Source organism: Neomonachus schauinslandi, chromosome 12 (genome assembly GCF_002201575.2).
Source record: "Neomonachus schauinslandi chromosome 12, ASM220157v2, whole genome shotgun sequence".
Classification (NCBI taxonomy): domain Eukaryota; kingdom Metazoa; phylum Chordata; class Mammalia; order Carnivora; family Phocidae; genus Neomonachus; species Neomonachus schauinslandi.
In genome coordinates this window covers 73,616,658-73,639,114 of record NC_058414.1, presented here as the reverse complement: position 1 = coordinate 73,639,114, position 22,457 = coordinate 73,616,658, and the positions used below count along the sequence as shown (strand labels likewise).

General features: G+C 37.6%; 1 protein-coding gene across 1 annotated transcript in view; it reads left to right on the top strand.

Annotated features, from left to right (window-relative positions):
• Positions 1–16,417: 16,417 nt before the first annotated feature.
• The window catches only part of ASZ1 (ankyrin repeat, SAM and basic leucine zipper domain containing 1), a 47,613-nt gene continuing 41,573 nt past the window's right edge, over positions 16,418–22,457 (top strand). Inside the window, exons 1-4 of the mRNA XM_021699369.2 lie at positions 16,418–16,547; positions 16,934–17,033; positions 19,393–19,515; positions 21,828–21,939. Coding sequence (XP_021555044.1) covers positions 16,443–16,547; positions 16,934–17,033; positions 19,393–19,515; positions 21,828–21,939 — 440 coding nt within the window. The 5' untranslated portion in view covers positions 16,418–16,442. The remainder of the gene's footprint in view (positions 16,548–16,933; positions 17,034–19,392; positions 19,516–21,827; positions 21,940–22,457) is intronic.

The following is a 22,457-nucleotide window of genomic DNA, read 5'->3' as shown; positions in this document are numbered from 1 at the left end:
GAACCTAGAGACAGACCTAGTTCAGATTCGATCTCTACCACTAACTAAAACATGTCAGTTAAACTTGTTAGGCCCCAGTGTTCTCATCTATAACTGAAGATAATAGTAGTATCTGTCCCATTGTTTGTTGTGAGGATTAAATGAGATATTGTCCATAAAATATTTAACATAGTGCATGGCTTAAAACCTACACTTTCTTTAAAAAAAAAAAAAAAAAATTAATAAAAAGGAAAATTACCCAGCCATAAAAAAAGAATGAAGTTCTTTTTTTTTTTTTTTAAGATTTTGTTTATTTATTTGACAGAGAGAGACACAGCGAGAGAGAGAACACACAAGCAGGGGGAGCGGGAGAGGGAGAAGCAGGCTTCCCGCTGAGCAGGGAGCCCGATGCGGGGCTTGATCCCAGGACCCTGGGATCATGACCTGAGCCGAAGGCAGATGCTTAACAACTGAGCCACCCAGGTGCCACCAAGAATGAAGTTCTGATACATGCTACATCATGGATGAACCTTGAAAACATGCTAAGTGAACGAAGCCAGTCACAAAAGGACAGCTATTATATGATTCCACTTACAGGGGGTATCTAAAATAGGCAAATTCATAGACACAGAAAGTAGAATAGAAGTTACCAGCAGCTAAGGCGAGAGGGAAATAGGGAATTATTGTTTAATAGATACAGAGCTTCTGTTTGGGATGATAAAAGTTAGGGAAATGGAAAAAATTATGTGATGGTTGTGCAATATGGTGAAGTACTTAATGCTACTTAATTACACCATTAAAATGGTTAAAATGGTAAATATTATGTTATGTATATTTCACCACAATGAAATTACTAAATAAACAAAATTTTTAAAATGTTTAAATTTTAAAAATGTTTAAACCATCATTTTTACCTTCCCAAAATCTCTAGGGAAGGTCTACACTGACTCTCATAAGATCATGTCTCCACAATGATAATTCAAATTATTTCTAGACATACACCTTATCTTATTCTGAGCCATACAAAAGTTTAACTATCTTTTTTTTGTCTTCTCTCCTAGCTTTTCAGATTTTAAAAACCCCTTTGTTAATTTTTACGACATCCATATAAAGCATTTGTTATGTGATTATGACTTGGTGATTTAATGTAAGTGCCTGATTTGTACATTTTTAACACTAACATCAGCACTTCTTACTGAGAAAGCCAGCTACTGAACTTCTTTTTTTAATTTTTTTGTTTTTTATTTAAGTAATCTCTACGCCCAACGTGGGGCTCAAGCTCACAACCCCGAGATCAAGAGTCACATGCTCCACCACCTGGGCCAGCCAGGCGCCCCCAAACTTTCTTTTTAAATAGGTAACTCTACCAACTCTTTGTTACTGGTTTCGAAGTCAGTTCCTAAATAAAACAAAGCTTTTCCCCCAACCCTATAGTCTGTCTTAAGAGATAGATTCTGGTGTGAATGTGTTTTGGGATGTGTGTGGGGAATGGTGGGATGCAGCAGGGAGAAGGACGACTTTGTCAAAGGCCTTTATTCTAATGTTAATAAGTTACATCTACTTGTTCCTCTTTTTTCAGAGAGTATTTATCACTTCACTGAACTCACCCTGATTGGGTGGTATGATTTCCCCTTACGTAAATCATTGTGTTCATCCCCCAATAGATTGTATTTGCTTAAATGTTCAACAATTATACCATTCATTACAAATTCTACCAGCTTCCCTGACCTTGAAGTCAAAGCAAGCAATCTGTAATCAAAAAGGGCCTCCAATGGAATGCGTTGCGTGGATCGATTACACAGAATTTATTTGTAATGATAAGATACACATTTTAGTCAGCCAATGGTAGTTACATTAATGCTGCTTGAAAACACAAAGTCCTTCATGAACACCACTTGGCCAAGTTATTTTTTTCTTAATCTTTAGTATTTCCAACTCCTAGTCAGACATTTTATAATATATACTTATTATTACGTATATACATTTTAAAATCCTGGATATACATGCAACTTGTTTCTCAAAAACTATATATTACATCCGATACTTAACAGGCACCTGAAGATCTAGAGGCAAAAACCCACAACACTCTGAATACAGAAAATACATTCTCTTCCACAGAACCTAGTTTTCTGTTATCAGAAAGTATTCCAAGTTTGTGGTTTTTTTTTTTTTTATGTAATTTTCATTAACAGAAAAAAAATGCAAAATATTAAACCTAATTCTACCCAGAGGAATATATTCTGAAATTTCCCCTGGATATCCTTGGGCCAGCAGCTCACATGCCTGATTACAAAAATGTATCTATGTTGGGCCCTAAACTACTCTCAGCGTAAAGAACAGAATATAAGAGCAACTAAGCTTGATCACAAGATGTATTCACCACAGTCATTCAATCTATTGCCTTACCCATTTACATAAGCATTCCAGGAACCTTCTGAGAAAGAATTTATCCTAAGGAAAGACAGAACTGAGTAAACCCTTTTGGTCCAACAGGAAAAAAAAAAAAAAAAAAAGGCAGAGTATTATGGTGGTTAGAAAATGGGATTAGGAGGAGTGCCTGGATGGTGTAGTCAGTTAGGTCAGGTCCTGATCTGCTCAGGTCCTGATCTCAGGGTCCTGCTCTCAGGGTCCTGAGATCAAGCGCTATGTAGGGGTCTTTTGTCTGCTTTTCCCTCTCCATCCCCCTATGCCCTCCTCCACACCCCCCCACTCACTTTTCTCTCTCTCTCAAATAAATAAATAGATAAATCTTTAAAAAAAAGAAGGAAAGAAAATAGGATTAGGAGTCTGTCCTAGGTTAGGTTCCTTAGAAGAGCCTGAGATGGGTTTCATTGGGGTGTCCTCTCAAAAGTGAAAGAAATAGAATAGGTCAAAGGAAGCAAGAATGTGTCTGAGATAGAGACTAATTTCAGTTTGATCCCACAGGAAGCTCTGGAGCATAAATTGCACCACAGAATTAGCCTCGCCTTGTTGAAAATGGTTAGTCCTTTGTAACCCCCTATGTAATTCAGTCATTGTTCAAGATCTACTGGTAGGAATAGGAAGAATCTTAGTCCCCTGGGAGAGAGCAATTCACTGAGTTTAATCTATGGTCAGCGAGTAAAGTGGATCAGGTTGCAGGATCAACATCTACTACAGGATCCAACTAATCTGGCTTTGAATCCCACCATATAGCTACTAGCTATTCAACACTTGCTCTCTGACCTTGTGTTCTTTATCTATAAAATTGGAAAATAACACTTGTCTCTCAAGATTGTTTGGAGAATTAAAAAAAAAAATGCATGCCTAGCACTTGGGCTAGTGCTAATCAAACAGATATTTTAAAAAATACTAAGTAGTTAGAAAGCAGAAGTGATTGAAAGAACAGTATGATTTCTCTCATTAGGACATGCTGCTTAGCCAAGTTCTACAAGTAAGGAAATATTTTGGGGTCCCCCTCCTGCAAAGCATTACACAATAAAGGTATCTTGCCTCTTTTCACAGACATCTGTATAATCACCAAGTTCCCAGCAACTCAGTGGTAGCACTTAAGAAAGAGCTAAGGTGGTGGGGGGAGTCCTGTGATTCTCATGAGAGCAATAGCCTTGCCCAGAAGATAAAGAATAAGCAGCAGAAGTCATGACACCCAGCGAAAGGAAACTAGAACAGGAAGAAAAGAGAAAATGGTTGAACCCATGCCAGAGCTGACCAAACCTATTTGTGCAGACATATGAGACACCTGTTGGGGGAGGAGATGCACCCAACACAAGACTCCGGTCCTACAATAGCAAGGGGATGGTGATGGAGTCAGATAATGAAGAATAGTAATGGATCCCTAGGGATTACAACTCTCATTTTTATTCATGTTGGGGATATATGCCTAACTTACAGGTACAGGCTGATGGATGACATTTGTGATTGGCATCCCATTCAGTTGGCTTGCCTGGAGCACTTTTCTAGAGTCGTAAGATACATCAGGAATAAAACACAGATTCCTGCTATAGCATATACCCTAGCAGGGGATAAACATAATAAATGAACAAATAATATCCTGCAGTATGTTAGAAGGTGGTAAATGCTATGGAATTAAAACATAGAGAGTAGAGTAAGGCATGAAGGAGCAAGTTGAAGTATTAAATAAAGTGGTCAGGTAATGCACAGCATGGTGACTATAGTTAACAATGCTATATTATATATTTGAAAGTTGCTAAAAAAGAGTAGATCTTCAAAGTTCTCACCACAAGAAAAAAAATGTATAACTATGTGTTGTGATGCATGTTAACTAAACTTATTGTGGTCATCATTTCTTAATATATACATATATCAAATCATTACCTAAAATGAATACAATGTTAATGTCACCTCCCCCCTCATATATATATATATATTATGATATACATATACACACATATATATGTAAAACATATATATAGGGTGGTCATGATAGGCCTTTGGAAGAGGTAAGATTTGAGCAAAGACATAAAGGGGGTGAATGGATTAGTTTAGTGGTTTAATGGATGTCTCGGGGAGGGGGGAAGCATTTCAGGCAGAAGGAACAGCTACAGTAAAGAAAAGTCAGCAGAGAATCTGGTGTGTTTAAGGGAAAGCAAAAAGAGGAATATGCAAGGGGAAGAGTGTTACAAACTGAGGTCCCAAGACTGACAAGAAGCAGCATCGACGTGTGCAGCAGGGGATTAAAAGTGGAAGGGCACTGCAGGGTTGTTGCTCATCCTCTTTCTTTCATGACCTGGCTCCTGATCCCCATTAGAAGATCGGTAGATCAGAAGCCACAGCTGTTCTGTTGTTCTGTTGTCGAGTATCATCTTTCGCCTGAGCTTGCCTTTTGTTGTGTTTTGCCTACTTGATTAAACTTGCTACCCTCTCTCCCATCCCCTGGCGCTAACTCCTACTCAAGGTTGTGACATTCTTGGATTTCCCTACAACTAGCGTATTTTTCTCCTTAGCCTTTCCACCTGCATGCTCCCGGGGGTCCAAGTGCGTTCCACTATTGCATTCTTCACCATGCTAAGGAGTGGGTGCTGCAGTCAGGCTCTTCAGGCAACTCCCAGCAAAACATAAATGCATTAAACAGGGCTTTTGTGTGTACCTTTGCCCAGCAAATAATAGTTCACCTTTGCTTCCTAAAAATGGAGAATTTGATAAAATGACTCTATCTGGCAGATGATATTTTATAGTAAATACATTTACAGTATAATATGAAATACTCCTTCTTTGTGCTTTTCAAAGCCTTTTTTTTTTTTAAGCTCTGTGCCCAATGTGGGGCTTGAACTGATGACCCCAAGATCCAGAGCCCCATGCTCTATTCACTGAGCCAGCCAGGTGCCCCTCTCAAAGCCTATCTTGGTGTCAGGCAATATTTGCACAACTGTGGAACAAAAGAGACCGGGTTCAAATCCAAGCCTCAGACTTAGTGATTCTAATCAAGGTATTTAAACTTTCTAAGCCTCGGTTTTCTCCAGCAAAATAGGGCTGACACATAATTCTCAGGGTGATTTCTTGACTTAAATAAAAGAGTATGAAAAAGGCCCCGCATATTGTAGGTGCTCAATAGTAATTCCATTTCCACCTTAAATATGCCTTTTCTTCTTTGTGTTGTTGCTTTCCGTTTATCTTGCTGATAACACTCAGCATAAAACTGTGGAGTTTTAGAAGATTTATTCTTTAGCTCATTACCTATTAATAACTCATATAGGCCTGGCCAATCTGTATACTATGCAATCTGGACACGTATAAGAAAAACAATGGCCATAAAGCCAGGTCAGAGCAAGGAGACAGCTGCTTCTCTCTCACAAAATATAATAAATACCATTCAAATAGCCCCCATTTGGAGATCTGTTTGTTCTCCAAATAACAAACTGTGAGAGGTACATTTCTGAAATTTTTCTTGGAGGCCAAAAAAATTCCATCTACACTATTGGTCTATGTTAATATAACAATTCCAAACATAGCTTTAAGCCGAAAACATGCAAGTTATAGTTTTAATTACTGCACACATATAAATACAAATTTTTTAATAATAAAAATGATATGAAATGATAAAAATATGTGCCAGAGATCATTTTCTACAAGTTCACAGCAACTGTTTTATCTGCATTCTATGGCAACAATGACTGCATAAATCCGTTTTCCAGAGTTAAATCGACATCTTCCATAAACTCACAACACTGAAAGATGAAAGCTATTTGACATGGTGGTATGCAAACAAGAAGTCTACTAAAGGGAAATAATGATCTATTTGTTTATTTACAAAACTTTGCAGAAATTTAAAAAGTCAATGTTGCCTATTAGAAAAGGAAAAAATTAGTAAGGAAGAAAATTAATTTGATTACAAGAAACAAAAGATTGACTCCAACAGAAAAAATACTTGACATAAATGATATCAGTGAGTTTTTAATTTCTTTCAAGCAATAACAACAAAGTGTACAATTCATTTCCTGCAGAAAATTTACAATTACTTGGGGTAATAGTTTATATAAATAGAGCCATAAAAATTTGTCAAAATTTCAAGCAACCAATAGAACTAGCTCTTATAAAATATGGTACTTCAGAGACCATTGTTAAGAAAGGAAATGAAGATATATTTAAATGCTCAATTTTTTTTAGATTTTATTTATTTATTTGAGAGAGAGAGAGAAAACACGAGTGGGGGGGAGGGCGTTGAGCAGCAGAGGGAGAAGCAGACTCCCTGCTAAGCAGGGAGGTCTGATGCCATGTGAAGCTCTATCCCAGGACCCTGAGATAATGAGCTGAGCCGAAGGCAGGTGCTTAACCGACTGAGCCATCCAGGCACCTCTTACATGCTCAATTTTAAAGTTTTAAGCCTTTGCCTAGGTAGGAAAATTTTTAATGTAACACTAGTTTGATTCTTCTGTAAATTTATTTAAAATTTGTCGTAAAGTAAAAACACCTATACTTGCAGGTGTCTAATGAAGAATGCCCTGGCTTTATGTAGATCTGAGTTTAAGTCTCTGATCCCTTTGACACAACCTTGATCTAGTATTCTCCATTATCAAATGCAAATGGTCATACCTACCGCTGTCTTTTTCTTACAGGATTTATGAAGAAATCACAGGTATGAAACTATGCATGAAAATGCATAGAATTCTTTGAAAGAGAGTGTTTACAAATTTAAGTTAACTATGGGGTTTATTATTATTAATCAAGTAAGAAAATATAACTGCAATAGCAAATATTTATTTGATTTTTAGGTAATACTTTGCCTGTTGTAAAAAACAACATGGCATTCATGAGTATGTTAGGACATGATATGAGAGAACATTCACATGAGAAGACACAATGTGGTATCATGTAAGGCTTTATTTCCATAACGTAGAGGGGTGGCTGAGAAGAGCGTGGACTCTGGAGGCAGACCACCTGAGTTGATTCCTGGTTCTATCATTTCTTAGCTTTGGACCTTGATCAAGTTTCATAACTTCTCTACGTCTTAGTTCCCCATTTGTAAAATGGCAATAAAAAACAGTACCCATTTGGTAGGGTTTTTATAAAGATGACATGGGTTTGTGACAGTCACTGTTGGCTGCTTAACCCAATACCCTTCCTCAACCTTCTTTTCCCTTCTCCTGCTCCACTATGAAGCCTAAAAAAATGTAATACTCGATTTCTCAATCTCCCTTGCAACTTGGGATGCTAAGTGTCAGTGTCAGCAGAGGAAACAAAAGCAGAAATCTTGTTGGAGCTTTTGGAAGGCATTGCCTTCCCTGATAAAAGGAGACGGATGTGACCGGGACCATCTTTTCCTTCCATTCTTTGGCTTTCCACACAAACACACTGCTTGGAGATGAGAGAGATAGCTTACAACTAGGAGAACAAGGCCAAAAGGATAGGATAAATGCTGCCAGAAACCACTGCCACCAAACCAATGTCAGTTGCCAGACTCCTTTTAACATGAGAAAAATGAACTGTGTGTTTTTCAATGATTGATATTGAATATTGTAGCTAACAGTATTCCCAACTGGGAAAAAAAAAAAAGTATTTCTAACTGATATAGAATTAACACATGTAAAATGCTTGGCATAGTTCTTAGCAATGGTAAATATTCAAAATATTTTAGCTATAAGTTTTATTTTGCAGTTAATTACATGTTGTGTATATCAACCACTTGATATTCATTAATTCATGATCTGTATTTGTCTGGTTTGTGTGTCTTGTCTTACACTTTCAATATAGAGCTGTAATATTATTTAAAATTCATTGCATTTTAAATACAGGATAAATTTGATTGTTTCTTGTAACAATTAATCTAAAAGCCCACTTTCTGCTATCTATTTTAATTCAGGAGCCCATTATATTTGTTGAGCTCCTCTTACTGTTCATCAGTATGTTATGAATTTAAAGATGCTCTTTAGTTGAGTAAGTTTTGGAAAAGTTGCTCTGGAATTTCATAATTAGCTAGCTAACTATTAATTCCTTTAAAAAATTAAAATTTAAATTAAAAAAAAAACTAGTAAATTTTTGCAGTGTTTTTGACGCAAAAATATTCTGGCATTTATGACCTTCTACTATTTCCCAGAAGTCTACATCCATAATGTTTTGTTGGAAGTAAGGGTAACCATACTTATAAGGCACTCTCTTACATGATGCCTATCTGCAGTACAGTAGCTTTATGAGTATACATTAAAAATCTAGAAAGAAAAACTAAAATAAAATTACATGGAAAAAAATTTTTTAATGTACAAAGGCTGCCTTTACAAGTGAAGTAAATAATGGGGTAAATTTTCTAGTTAATATAAATAAGAAACATACAAAATTGAAGACAATTATTTCAGGAAACTGATAATTCAGTTGTGAACCTCTATCTAACTCTCTACTTAACACCCCGTTTTAGAGTTGATTAGCACTCTCTACATTATGAAGTACAAAGTGATACTCTTGATTTCAATAGCCACCCACACCTACACACACAGAGACACACATATCCCTGCTTTTCCACCCATTTTCTCCCATTTCTCCTATTCAATCATCACTCACTCAATTTTTCAGGACTAAATTTGGAGACCAATCCTGACCCCATCTTTCTTTTTCAGCTCACTTTCCATCTCCCTGATGCCTCCACAAAACATACATACCCTGTATCCGACATCTAGCCACCTACAGAGATAACTGCTCCAGATCCAGCCTCCCATGTCCTTCTATAGTCATTTTCAAACCTGGGCTACATATCAGAATATTTGAAGAAATAAACATGACACAAACAAACATTTTCATTAACCATTACTTCTTTGTATTATATTGGTTAATGCTTGTTAATCAATACCCATTTTCATCATTTCCTGATGATTATTTTCCTCTTTGTTTAGGATGTGTTTTGTTCTTTGATCTAACCATATTCCTTAAGGAAGAAAATAGATCCATATGAAGATCCATTCCTGTTTTAATAGTTAAAATTAAACACTCTGGTTTTTTTAATATTTTCCTAATAGATATAGATAACTGCTCTAGATCCATCCCCTGACATCTTTTTTCCACAACCTTTTCCAACCCTGGCTACATATTAAAATTGCCAGAGGAGCCTTAAGAAATATCAACTCCTGGACCCTATTCCCAGAGATTCGTACATAATTAGTTTAGATTGGGTCTGGCTAGAATCACCTCCAGAGGATTCTAATATACAGGTAGGGTTGAGGACTTAAAATATTGTAACAGACTCGTAACTGGTATTCCTGATTCTATTCTTGTCCTCCTACTTACTTTTCTCCTTGTAGCCAGAATAACCTTTTAAAATGGAAAATCAAGGGGCAGCTGGGTGGCTCAGTCAGTTAAGCGTCTGACTCTTGGTTTTGACTCAGGTCATGATCTCATGGGTCATGGGATTGAGCCCCACGTCAGGCTCTGAGCTTAGTGTGGGGTCTGCTTGAAAAGATTCTCTCCTTCTGCCCCTCCCTCTGCTTGCTCACTCTCTCTCTCTCAAATAAATAAATCTTTTTTAAAAATAAGAAATCAAATCTTTGTAACTTCCTATCACACTAAGAAGAATACTTCAGAGAGGTCTTCCCTGAAATCCCGATTTTAAAATCCCAGTTGCCTCCATTACTCTCTACCCCCTTCACCCGGTTAATTTTTCTTCATAGAACTTATCATTACCTAATATTTATTTATATATTTGTTTGTTCCTCTTACTACCCTCTAAACATTCGGAGATTAAGGATTTAGCCTGTCTTCCTTGCAACTTCATCCTCTATGCCTAGAAAATATAGTGGGAGCCCAGTAAGTATTTATGGAATCAATTCATACCATATAATAATTTTTAAATACTGCCTCTCTCTCTCTCCTTGACTGTCTTGTGAATTTTAGTAATGAAACATGAATTTTAATAATGAAAAAAATGTATTTACCATTTTTATGCCTCCAAAATTATCCCTAAAAGAGGCAGTTAACCCAACTGGATCACAGATGGGATTAAGAATTAGGGATCCCAACAGAATATTTTCAAATTGATGTAATGTATGGTGACTAACATAACATAATAAAATAAAATTTTAAAAAAAGAATATTTTCAAATTATTGAAAGTGATACCACACATATCACTATAGAAAGCAAGAATTATTTTTAAAAATGTGATAATATTAAATTTAAAACGAGTTCCTCACAATATACAGCATCATCATGTGTAATGGTATAATGAATTGTATTAGCTAATCATCACTCATGTTTGAGTCAAAGCTTAAAAATTAAACAACAAACAAACTAAAAATGCCCAGGAACTAAGGAGAACCTAAATTTGAATAACTTTTATTTCTCGGATCCTGCTAGTTTCTTGCCCTCTTTGTTTTACCAGTCTCCTGTCATCATTGAACCAAGCAGAACACTACAGCTATTAACAATGTGGGTAGGTGGCTTTCTGACCCACTCCAGGAAGTCACCCTGGGGGAATTCCCAAATCACTTCAGACAAAACTAAATAACCGATTTCTTATCTGTCCAGGAATGAAGCCGTGATTAACCTGTAAATGAGTCAACATTTATTCCGAGTCTAATTTATTAGTCAGATGAAATCAGCTTGGGAAAGGAGCACTAGTGTGAAAGTGAACACCCACGGGCAAAACGTGTATCCCCCCCACAAGGAGAGAGTGCTTTTGTGGGCATCCCTTTCCCACTCTGAAGCCAGAGAGCCTGGTATGAGTTCTGACCGTCCCATTTAGCAGCTACATGATCTTGGGCAGTTTAGATCAACTTTCTGTACTTCAGTTTCCTCAACTGTAAAATAGACATATTCTATAATGTGTCTTTAAAATAGCGCATACCTCAAAAAGTTACAGTGAGGATTATGCGAGTTAATGGATATAAAATGTTTAGATGAGTGTCGGGGCACAGGGAAGTGCTACCTCAGGATTAGATAGTAATTAATGACTAAAAGCATGGACTGCAGAGCTGTTTCCTGAGTTAGAATACCAGCCCTGCCAGGTGGATGACCTCGAGAAAATGACTTTGCCTTTCTGTCCCTCCATTTCCCCTTCTGTAAAACTGAGATAGTATGTACCTCAATCGGGCTGTGAGAGTATTAACTGACTTTGTACAAGTAAAGCCCTTAGAACAGTGACTGGCCTATAGGAAGTACAATAAAATGAATTTATTATCATTATTGCTTTTATCGTTCTATCCTTAGGCTATAGTTCAGTGTAAGATTTTTGAGGCATTGATTTCTTCCTAGTCTTCTGCCTCTAAGATTATTATTTCTCAGTCCCCTTTGCTGCTTCTTTTTCTCTGGTGGCTTCCTAAAAGAAGTCATTCCCTGGGGCGCCTGGGTGGCTCAGTCGTTAAGCATCTGCCTTCGGCTCAGGTCATGATTCCAGGTCCTGGGATCGAGCCCCGCATCGGGCTCCCTGCTCGGCAGGAAGCCTGCTTCTCCCTCTCCCACTCCCCCTGCTTGTATTCCCTCTCTTGCTGTGTCTCTCTCTGTCAAATAAATAAATAAAATCTTTAAAAAAAAAAAGAAGTCATTCCCTAAGGATATTCTTGGCCCATCTCATCCTATCCCTTCTCCTGTAACAATATCATCGCTCTAATAGATCCATTATTACCTCTTAGGAAATTGATTCCTAAGGCTAAATTGATAGTCTGGGCCTCTCTGGGGAGCTCCTGACCTTATCTGGACATGGATATTCCTCAGGCATTTCAGACTGTCTCTGGGCAGAAAACTTATCTGTTTCCTCAAAACATTTTCTTTTTCCTGTGTTCTTACCACATCAGCTTTGACTTCTCTCTCTCTCTCATCCTTCATATACAATCCCTGAATCCTATTGATTCCAATTCACGATAAATTTTGAATGTATCCTCTCCTCTCCATTTTTCCTGTCCTTTTGCAGTTCACAATTACAGTAGCCTTCTTTTTCTTTTTAAAGATTTATTTATTTATTTTAGAGAGAGAGATTATGTGCAGGGAGGGGGAGCAGGGGGAGAGAGAGAGGAATCTCGCGCAGACTCTGCACTGAGCACAGAGCCTGAAACAGGGCTCAATCCCACAACCCTGAGATCATGACCTGAGCCAAAGCCAAGAGTCGGGACACTTAACCCACTGTGCCACCCAGGTGCCCCACAATTGTAGTAATCTTCCAATGGATCCTGCCACCTTCTGAAATCACCTTCTGAGATCAATACCACACAATATTCAACATAAAAAGAAAATTAAGTATAGAACATACCACAATGTAGATCTGGAAAACATTATGCTGAGCGATATGTATAGTGCACTGAATTAAATAGTGCCCCCTACCCCAAATTTATGGCCACTCAGAACCTCTGAATGTGATCTTATTTGGAAATAGGAATTTATTTGTAATCAAGTTAAGATGAGGTCAGAGTGAATTAGAGAGAGCCCTAAATCCAATATGACTTACAAGAAGAAGAAAATTTAGACAACACAGACATGTAGAGACAGAGACGCACAGAAGAGAATGCCTTATAAATATAGAGCCAGAGATTAAAGTGATGCATCCAGGAGGCAAGGAAAACCAAAGACTGCCAGCAGGCAACCACCAGTAGTTATGAAGAGGTGAGGAAGGATCCTCTCCTAGAATCATCAGAGAAAGCATGGTGATGGTGACACCTTGATTTCAGACTTCTAGCCCCCAGAATAGTGAAAAAATAAATTTCTGTTGTTATAAGCCACCCAGTTTATGGTAATTTGTTATTGTAGTTCTAGGAAACTAATATATATGGTATGGATATCACATTTTGTTTATCCACTCATCAGTTGATGGACATTTGAGTTGTTTCCACTTTATGGCTAATAGGAATAATGCTGCTATGAACATTTGTGTTCATGATCCATTTTGAGTTAATTTTGATAGAAGACATGAAGGTTAGATAGGTTCATTTTTTTTACCTATGGACATTCAGTTGATCCAGCATCCTTTGTTGAAGATGTTAAGGAAGCTCCACTGAATTGTTCTTGCACCTTGGTAAAAATTCATTTGGTCTTACTTGTGTGGGTCTATTTCTAGCTTTTCTGTTGTGTTCCATTGATCTATGTGTCTACCCCTTCTCCAATACCACACAGTCCTGATTACTCTAACTACATATTAAGACTTAAAATCAAGTTGAGAAATTCCTCCTACTTTATTCCTCTTTCTCAGAATTGTTTTAGCTCTCTAGTTCCTTTGCCTTTCCACATAAATTCTGTAATTATCTATCGTCATGGTCTGTTCAGGCTGTTGTAACAGAATACCACAGAATGGATGACTTATAAATAAGAGAAAATTATTTCTCACCATTCTGGAGGCTGGGAAGTCCAAAATCAAGGTGCTAACAGATTCAGTGTCTGGTGAGAGCTCACTTCCAGGTTCATAGAGCATCTGGTTGTGTACTCACATGGTGGGAGGGGCAAGGGAGCTCCTGGGGTCCCTTCTATAAGGGCACTAATCCCATTCATGAAATTCTGCCCTCATGACCTAATCACCTCCCAAAGGCCCCACCTCCAAATACCATCATTTTGGGGATTAGGTTTCAATATATGAATTTTAGGGGAAAGGAAACACAAACATTCAATCAAAAGCATGTATATTTACAAAAAAGAAAAATATTGCTTTTAATAATCAATATGTGTATTGATTATTGTGTGTAATCAATATGCGTATAAAATAACAATATGGGTATAATTCCCAAATTTATATCTCTAAGACCAGTCTTTCTCCTGAGCTCCATACTTGAACATCCAACTACCCACTTGACAGCTACACTTCAGTGTTTCATTTTGAATACATTAATTTTGAGATGCTCATTTCATCTTCAAGTTTATCCTCTGGTCTTCCCCTATCTTAGTAAGTGGTACCACTAACTAGCCAAATGCTCAGACCAAAAACCTTCTTTACGAAAGAGTTTGAGTGTCTTCAAATACACACACACACACACACACACAAGAATGTCGTTCATTAGTTGAAAAATATTTAATGTTATCTTGTTCTTAAAGTAAAATCCAAACTACTTACTTAAGTTCCATAAGGTCCTCTCATTACACACCACTTCCTTCATGATGGTCCAACCTCAGGCCTCCTTTCTGGTCCAAGCAGGGCAAGGATGAAGGTGAAGTAAGTAAGGTGCCCAGATGCAAAATATAAGAATTGCAAGGTCCTTCCTGAAGGAAGTGCTTCCTTAAATTTTGCTTGTGATGCAAAACAGTATGGTTGCCTTTGATGCCACCAGCTTAAAGAAGTCTCACTTGCCCATCTTAGTCTCAGGCCTGGGTGCAAGCTTTTCCTGCTTTCAGGCCTTGGTACTAGCCATTTCCTCTGCCAGAACGCTCTGCTTTCTGACTTTTTATGGCTGGCTCCTTGTCATTCAGAATTCTACTCAGGTTTAACTACCTTATCGAAAATAACAATAATAGTCGTAGCTAAAATTTATTTACCTCTTACATTGAGACTAACCCTATGCCAAGCCCATGACTTTATTTACTTTATTCAAACAGTGCTATATGGTGAGTACTATCATTCTCTCCATTTTACAGATTAGGAAAGTGAAGCAGAAGAGGCTGAATTGCTAGAGGGCACACAGCTAACAGCAATAAGTGGTTTGGCTAGGAAACCTAAGTGGTTTGATTCCAGAAACCCAGCACACTTACCTCCTTTGTGGCACCTCTAATTTGCAATAACCTTATTTATTTGTTTGCTTGCTTATTGTGTCTCCTGGTTAAAATGTGAGCTCCTTGAGGCAGGTTGGTTTATCTTTGATGTTGTCTCCCCAAACCTAGTTGTGCCTAGTTGTACTCAACAATCCATAACATTTATTGAAGGAATGCATTTAGAAAACACAGGTGGGCCCAAAATAACCTAACTACTTAAAAATACTTATCTGTGAATGTATCTTAAGGAAACAATTTCAAAATCTTATATTGGAGACTCTCTAAGAAAAAACGTACAACAAAAACTTTTAAAGAATGGTGTATGGCTATTTTCCTTTTAAATCATCTTGATGGGGGCGCCCGGGTGGCTCAGGCAGAGAGCCTGCTGCTCCCACCGCTTGTGCTCTCCCCCCTCTTTCTTTCTCCGTCAAATAAATAAATAAAATCTTTTAAAAACAATCATCTCGAGGGATACAAACGTGACTTATTTCCTGATGGATCTAATTTTCTGTGGCAAAGATAATTAATGTGTTACCATTTCATCCAGAAGTTAGATGCAGAAAAGCCAGTTCGAGGTTGGGTGGCTTTCACCGGGAGTTGTTTACTTGCTCTCTGAACGTTTAAATCATTTCTTCTTCCTAGCACTTTGATCCACTCTCTCCCCAAACTCCCCCTTTGTTGACTGACTTTTTCCTTTAGGGCATCCATAGTGTCTAGCTGGGAAGGTGTTTTGATGGTTTGAAGTTTCCAAATCTAAGCTGAGATCTGAGGGCACATGAAATTTAAAGGAAAAAGAATTCTTCCTTTGGGATGGTATTTTCTCCTGGCTCCTTTGTCAGCTACCGTTTGATGGCTTTCTGAATGCAAGGATGGTGCTCCTATCTGTATTCTGACCAAGAGCTGTCCCTCTCCCAGGGGGTCCCATGTTAGACAGGCTTTCTCCCTCATCCCGAGGGAGCGGCTGAAGGTGATAAGGGAGAAAGCCTGGTCTTACTTGGCATTTTAATCCCCATTATGCTCCACCGGAAGTAGGGCATTCCTTGAAGAGCAAGAACTTCATCAAACAAATACCCTAAAAAGAATGAAGAGTAAGTCCCTGAAAGGAATGGAAGCAGTGGCTAGAAGCGTGGTACCGAACCTTGTCAGGAGCTTCAGGCCCACCGGCCCTACCACGTTAGGCACGGTTGCACCTCCCTAAACCACAGGGCTGGTTGCTGGATAGAGGGTAGGTGAGGGCCACTACGCATGCCCACGCGCCTGCGCCTAAGGGCGCAAGGCCTCTTGCTCGCACGCGCGCCTTACCGCGCAACCCTGCGTGCTCCCCCAGTGCGCAGGCGCCGGGGGAGCGGGTGGGCGGTGCAGTGTGCTTAGGGAGAGGTCGGCGGGCATGGCGGCCGCTGCACTACGCGGGCTGGCAGTGGCCGGTGGAGGCGAGAGTAGTGAGAGCGAGGATGACGGCTGGGAGATTGGTTATCTCGACCGGGCGGTTCAGGTAGCCTAGGAGGCCTTTTTTTGACCGCACCCGGATCAGCACCCCCTGGCCCTTGAAGGCCCGACCTCGTGAAACCTCTTGCTTGCCTGTGTATCCCTAGTGGAAATACAGGCTTATAGACTCCCAACAAACCTGGGGTTTTCCTGTTCCCTTTTGTGCTTTCCATCAAATGCTTCTTTAGGTCGTCGATGTAGCTCTTCACTTGGGTTTGGACCCATAGCATTACACCCATTCCCTTTAAAGATAATTTTCGACCTGAATTCCTTACGAATTTGTATGTTGCACTCCCCCCGCCCCCCCAAAAAAGATGTACCTGAAACCATTGTTTTCTGATGTAGTGGAAATGAAAATATGTATAACAATTTTTTTAACTTTATCTTTTTTAGAAATTAAAAGGGCCATTACTCCCTGAAGAAAAGAATGAAACATTTAAAAAAGCATTGACCACAGGAGATATTTCATTGGTCGAGGAGCTCCTAGAGTCTGGTGAGAGATAAGGGATAGTTTCAACCTAACACAATTGTCTACATTTACAAGGGTTCCTTATTTTAAAAGGTTTGAGTTGCTTTTCTAGTGGAAGCACAATGAATGTTAATGTATCGAGCGTTCTATATATCTTACTTGATTCTGAGTTCTCTTTGCCTTATTTTCTTCTTCTACGCTCAAATTTGGAATGCCACCCTGTTGATTCCATCAGTTCTTCGACCTCCTTCAAGAAGCCTGTTCTGATTAATCCTACCCCACTCGAGTAATTCTTACATATTTTTCTCAGCATTTACTGTCTATACTATTATTACATGTTTCTCCAGAATTGTTTCTAGTTATGTATATTTTAGTTATGTTCTTTCGCTGTGCTAGGTATCTGTGTAATGGGGCCTTAGGTAGGAATCACAATATGTGGATATCTGTTCCAGTTTTATTGCCTGCTAATTGTGGTTCCTTAGGAAAGTCATTTAAACTTCCAGCGCATCAGTTTCTTTATGTAAAACGTCATAATTCTGTCCAGGGTCCTGTACCATTTTTCTGTGATCAAATTAAATATTAATTTTTTGAATTACCTGATGTGGGAATGTGAGTTGTTGATAATAATGATTGAAATTATCCAAAGGAGTAACAGGCATTTACTATCTACTTGTAAATCCAAAACATTCACACAGAATAGATAAATGAGATTGTATATAGCAAAATGTTTTTCTTTTATGCTAGAGACATTGCATGATTTAGTGGAAAAGGAATCATTTCGGAAACAGTACAGTTCTGGGTTTGATTACTAACCCTGCCACCTGATGGCTTTGTAATCTTGACCAAGTTACTTAACCCTCCTAAGCTTCAATTTCCCCCTTTTAAAAATGGGGATGCATAATATCAGAGGGTTTGGGGGTGTATTAAAGTGAAAGAATACATAAAGATCTAAAACATACAGACATTATATAAATATTAGCTGTTGTAACAAAAAAGAAGGATCTGTGTGACTTTGTGGACAGTGGAACTTGAGCTTGTAATTGAAGAATGAAACTAAATAAAATTTGAATAATTGAAACAGCCTTAATACCTAATATGAACACATGCAGGAGTGTGCATAGTGCTGGATGGGATGGAATAGTTAAAAATGTGTTTTAGAAAAGAGAATTTGCCTTGGGGCTTGAGTTTGTAGTAGGACTAGGTGCAGTGAAATGATGGAGGCTCCTGAAAGATTAGGACTTGAAAAGACCTACTGGTGAAGTAGATATTTAGTCAACCTTTTAAAATTTGTTTTTAATTACATTTTAAAAATTAATTTTCAGAAGCCAATAATAAATATATAGGTATAAGTAGAAGATAACCTTTGTACCCACTTTCTCCCCCAGTACCCCTGAAGTCTTACTTCCACAGGTAACTCTTAATTTAGCATTTCCTAGTTTCCCTCCAGATGTCATTATTTCACACTTTTAAAAATATTTTTAGTTTTTTGCCTTCCAAAGTTATTCTTGGTTTTGATACATATTTCTGCACCAGTTGAGAAGTTTGATAAAAAATGAAAGTTCCCAGGGCGCCTGGGTGCCTCAGTTGGTTAGGCGACTGCCTTCGGCTCAGGTCATGATCCCAGGGTCCTGGAATCAAGGCCCGCATTGGACTCCCTGCTTAGCGGGAAGCCTGCTTCTCTCTCTCCCACTCCCCCTGCTTGTGTTCCTGCTCTCGTTGTCTCTCTCTCTGTGTCAATTAAGTAAATAAATAAAATCTTCAAAAAAAAAATGAAAGTTCCCTTTGAGTCAGCCACTTCTAACAGTTCAAAGATGTCTCCAGTTTTTGTTATTATGTCAATATGTTCAGTTCTCTTTTTTTTTTTTAAGATTTCATTTATTTATCTGAGAGAGAGAGAACACGAGAGGAGAGAGGGTCAAAGGCAGAAGCAGACTCCCTGCTGAGCAGGGAGCCTAATGCGGGACTCGATCCTGGGACTCCAGGATCATGACCTGAGCTGAAGGCAGTCGCTTACCCAGCTGAGCCACCCAGGCACCCCTGTTCAGTTCTCTTTAAATTACTAAGTATTTCATATATTCTGAAAGGTATAGCAGTTTCTCTCCTTACCCCTGGAGATAACCATTCTGCTGTAGTTGATATTTATCATTCCTATGCGTGTCCTTATATTTTTATTAGGTATATATTATCCCCAAACCATATAGTGTTACTTTGAATATTTTTGAGCTACAGTCATTTACTTGAAGGCCATTATTACCAAGAAATTCCTTTTTGTTATAAATTACATGGTATATGTTACTATGCACAGTACTTTAAGCATATGAAGGTGGCAGTGATTTTTCTTTCGGTGGAGGAGGCTGTTAAAACTTGCTTTTTATACTGACAGGCATTAGTGTAGATTCCAGCTTTCGGTATGGATGGACTCCTCTTATGTATGCTGCTAGTGTTTCCAATGTAGAGCTGGTTCGGGTCCTTCTGGACAGAGGTGCTAATGCAAGCTTTGATAAGGGTAAGGTGTTTTAAACATTTAAAATATGTGAGTATTTACTTTGTATGTATCTCTGTTTAGAAGCCTAATTATAATATTTAGGGGTGGTGATGTACACTTTCCATGTTCTGTTTTTATATATTCATTTAAAAATAAACCTTTGTCCTTGAAAAAAGATAAGGTAAGATGTTGAGGTAACCCAACTGATTTTGTTTACTGTGATTTTCTTGATTCCCAAGCAACTATTATGCAAAGTGAAAAAAAATTAAAGCAGTTTAAAAAACAAGCCTTCCTGTTAGCTATATTATGTAATTAAGATACAAAATCAAATTAAAAACCATAGATTTTTTTGGGGGGGGACTCTCTTTCCAAGAAGATAGATTGCATGTATATTAATAACTGCTTACGTCGTTATATACATTTAATTTCTATGCTAGAGGGTTTGGTTATTTTTTAAAGGAAAAATGCATTGAAATAAAAGACTGATAATTTTGTCAAAAATTACTTGAAAATCAGTCTTCAGAATTTAAAACTCAACTCTGAATTATATCACCTAAGGTTGTTTCAAAGATAGGTTATTAAATCCATATGTTTCCTTGTTATTAGATAATTCCTATTATGTACTCCTTTGGATGCTTTTGAAAAATAAGAGTATATGTGCAAATCCAGTTTAATTATTATATTGAATTATTGCTTACTTATTTTTAACATGTTTCCAATAGGCAATTAAATTCATTTCATAATTCAGATATTGATTTCACTTTAGAATTAATTTTCACATTTACTTTGTACCTACAGTAGATGTTTGTAAAACCATTTCTATTCTGTTTTGTCATGTATGTATTTTATATAACTTCCCATCTTTTCAGTAGTTTTATGTTTAATCTGCTTCTGTAATAGGTTTTTCTTTTTATTATGTCATTTTAAAATATCACCCAATGAAAGCTGGACTTAGGAATGAGATTTCTGAAAGTATATAAAATATTCTAAAAAAAATAATAGTTTTCTTAACTATAGAGAACAAACTGATGTTACCAGAGGAGAGATGGATGTGGGGATGGGTGAAATAGGGGATGGGGATTAAGGAGTACACTTGTGATGAGCACTGGGTGTTGAATGGAAGTGTTGAATCACTGTATTTTACACCTGAAACTAATACAGCACTGTGTGTTAACCAACTGGAATTTAAGTAAAAACTTAAAAAAATAAATTTAAAAAATTAATAGTTTTCTTTCTCTGCTTTTTGTAATCAGAGGAATACTTAGTTATACAACAGTTTATATTTTTATCAGCATGTTTACATAAATTCTTTTATGTATTCAACCATAGCCCCATCAGGTAAAGAGGGCAGCGTCCTATCTATAAGCTAGGTCTACTGAGATATTAAAGTATCACTGGAGTCAGTTTATCAGTAGCAGAACTGGGACTAGAATCTTTATACTTGATCAGTATTAAACCACTGATGTAAACCATAGCTGCCATGACCTATTTTGAATTCCCCAATTCTTACCTGAAAGGTGTTTTTATTTTTTTAATCTGTGATTCCTTTTGGTGCCATAGGGGCCAAGGGGAGAAGTTTTAGGGAACAGGGTGAGCTCAGAGAGATCCAGTAGAAAAGAACCAAAAAGAAACCAATGGATATGGCAGTTAGGTCATTTTCAGTAGGATGGTTTGGATAAAAACCAAAATTTCACTGAGATGTCAAATGAATGAGAAATAAAGAAGTGAAATCAGAGAATATCAATTACTGTTTTTCAACTACAAGTTCAGCAAAGCAAAGTTTTTTCAACCAAAAACTGTTCAACTCCAGGCAGTATCTCTACACAGCATTCATGTTCTTATCACTTTCCTATTTTCTTAAACGAAAGGGAATAAAGAAGGGAAATTAAGAAATGAATTTTATATATATATATATATTTTTTCAAAGATTTTATTTATTTATTTGCCAGAGAGAGACACAGCAAGAGAGGGAACACAAGCAGGGGGAGTGGGAGAGGGAGAAGCAGGCTTCCCGCTGATCAGGGAGCCCCATGCGGGACTCGATCCCAGGACCCTGGGATCATGACCTGAGCCGAAGGCAGATGCCTAACAGCTGAGCTACCCAGGTGCCCCTAGATGTATTTTGGAGATTAAGGCAGTTCATCCCTAATCTCATTTTTTGATGAAGGTAGACAGGGAGACAAAGGTATCTACTAAGAGTAAGAGATTTGAGAATAGGTTATAAAATTTTAAGAGTACAGGAAATATTTAGAATCTTTTGAATGATAAAAAAAAAGTCAGATACACTTCTTGATGTGTGTGGGGGCGTTTCCTCACTTTTCTTCTCACTACAGATAAGCAGACTATTTTGATAACTGCATGTTCTGCACGTGGCTCAGAGGAACAGATTTTAAAGTGTGTAGAGCTACTGCTTTCAAGAAATGCTGATCCAAATGTTGCTTGTAGGTAAGAGCCTTATTATCTGTTAAAAACTATGGATATTTTTCTTTATTAGCCTGTTAAACATTTGATAGCATGATTTTTTAAAAATCATAAACAATGTGTTTACTTGGCCATATAGTTGAGGAATGAAAATAAGTCATAAGGTCATGGTTCCAATTTTATAAGATTATCAGAGGAAGGGCATATCACAAAAGTAGTCCTTCAACTTTTAATTTTTAGAGGAATGTTCTAATTTGAAATGAGAGGGAAAGGAAGACAATAAACTATATCATTTCTTACGAATCATACAGTCAAAGATGATTAAGCTATAATAGTAAAACCTCTTCATGCTCTCTCTATAACATTTACCTACTAAACAGTTCTGCACAAATATTAAGAACTCCAAAATAATATATTGAAATGTTTTACTTTTCCTAAGACCTTTCCAGTTATGTTATATCATATAGTTAATAGTGTCTAGATGCATAGAAAACAAGCAGTAACTGTTTGTTGGATCTGTTGAAATGTCAGTAATTTAAAAA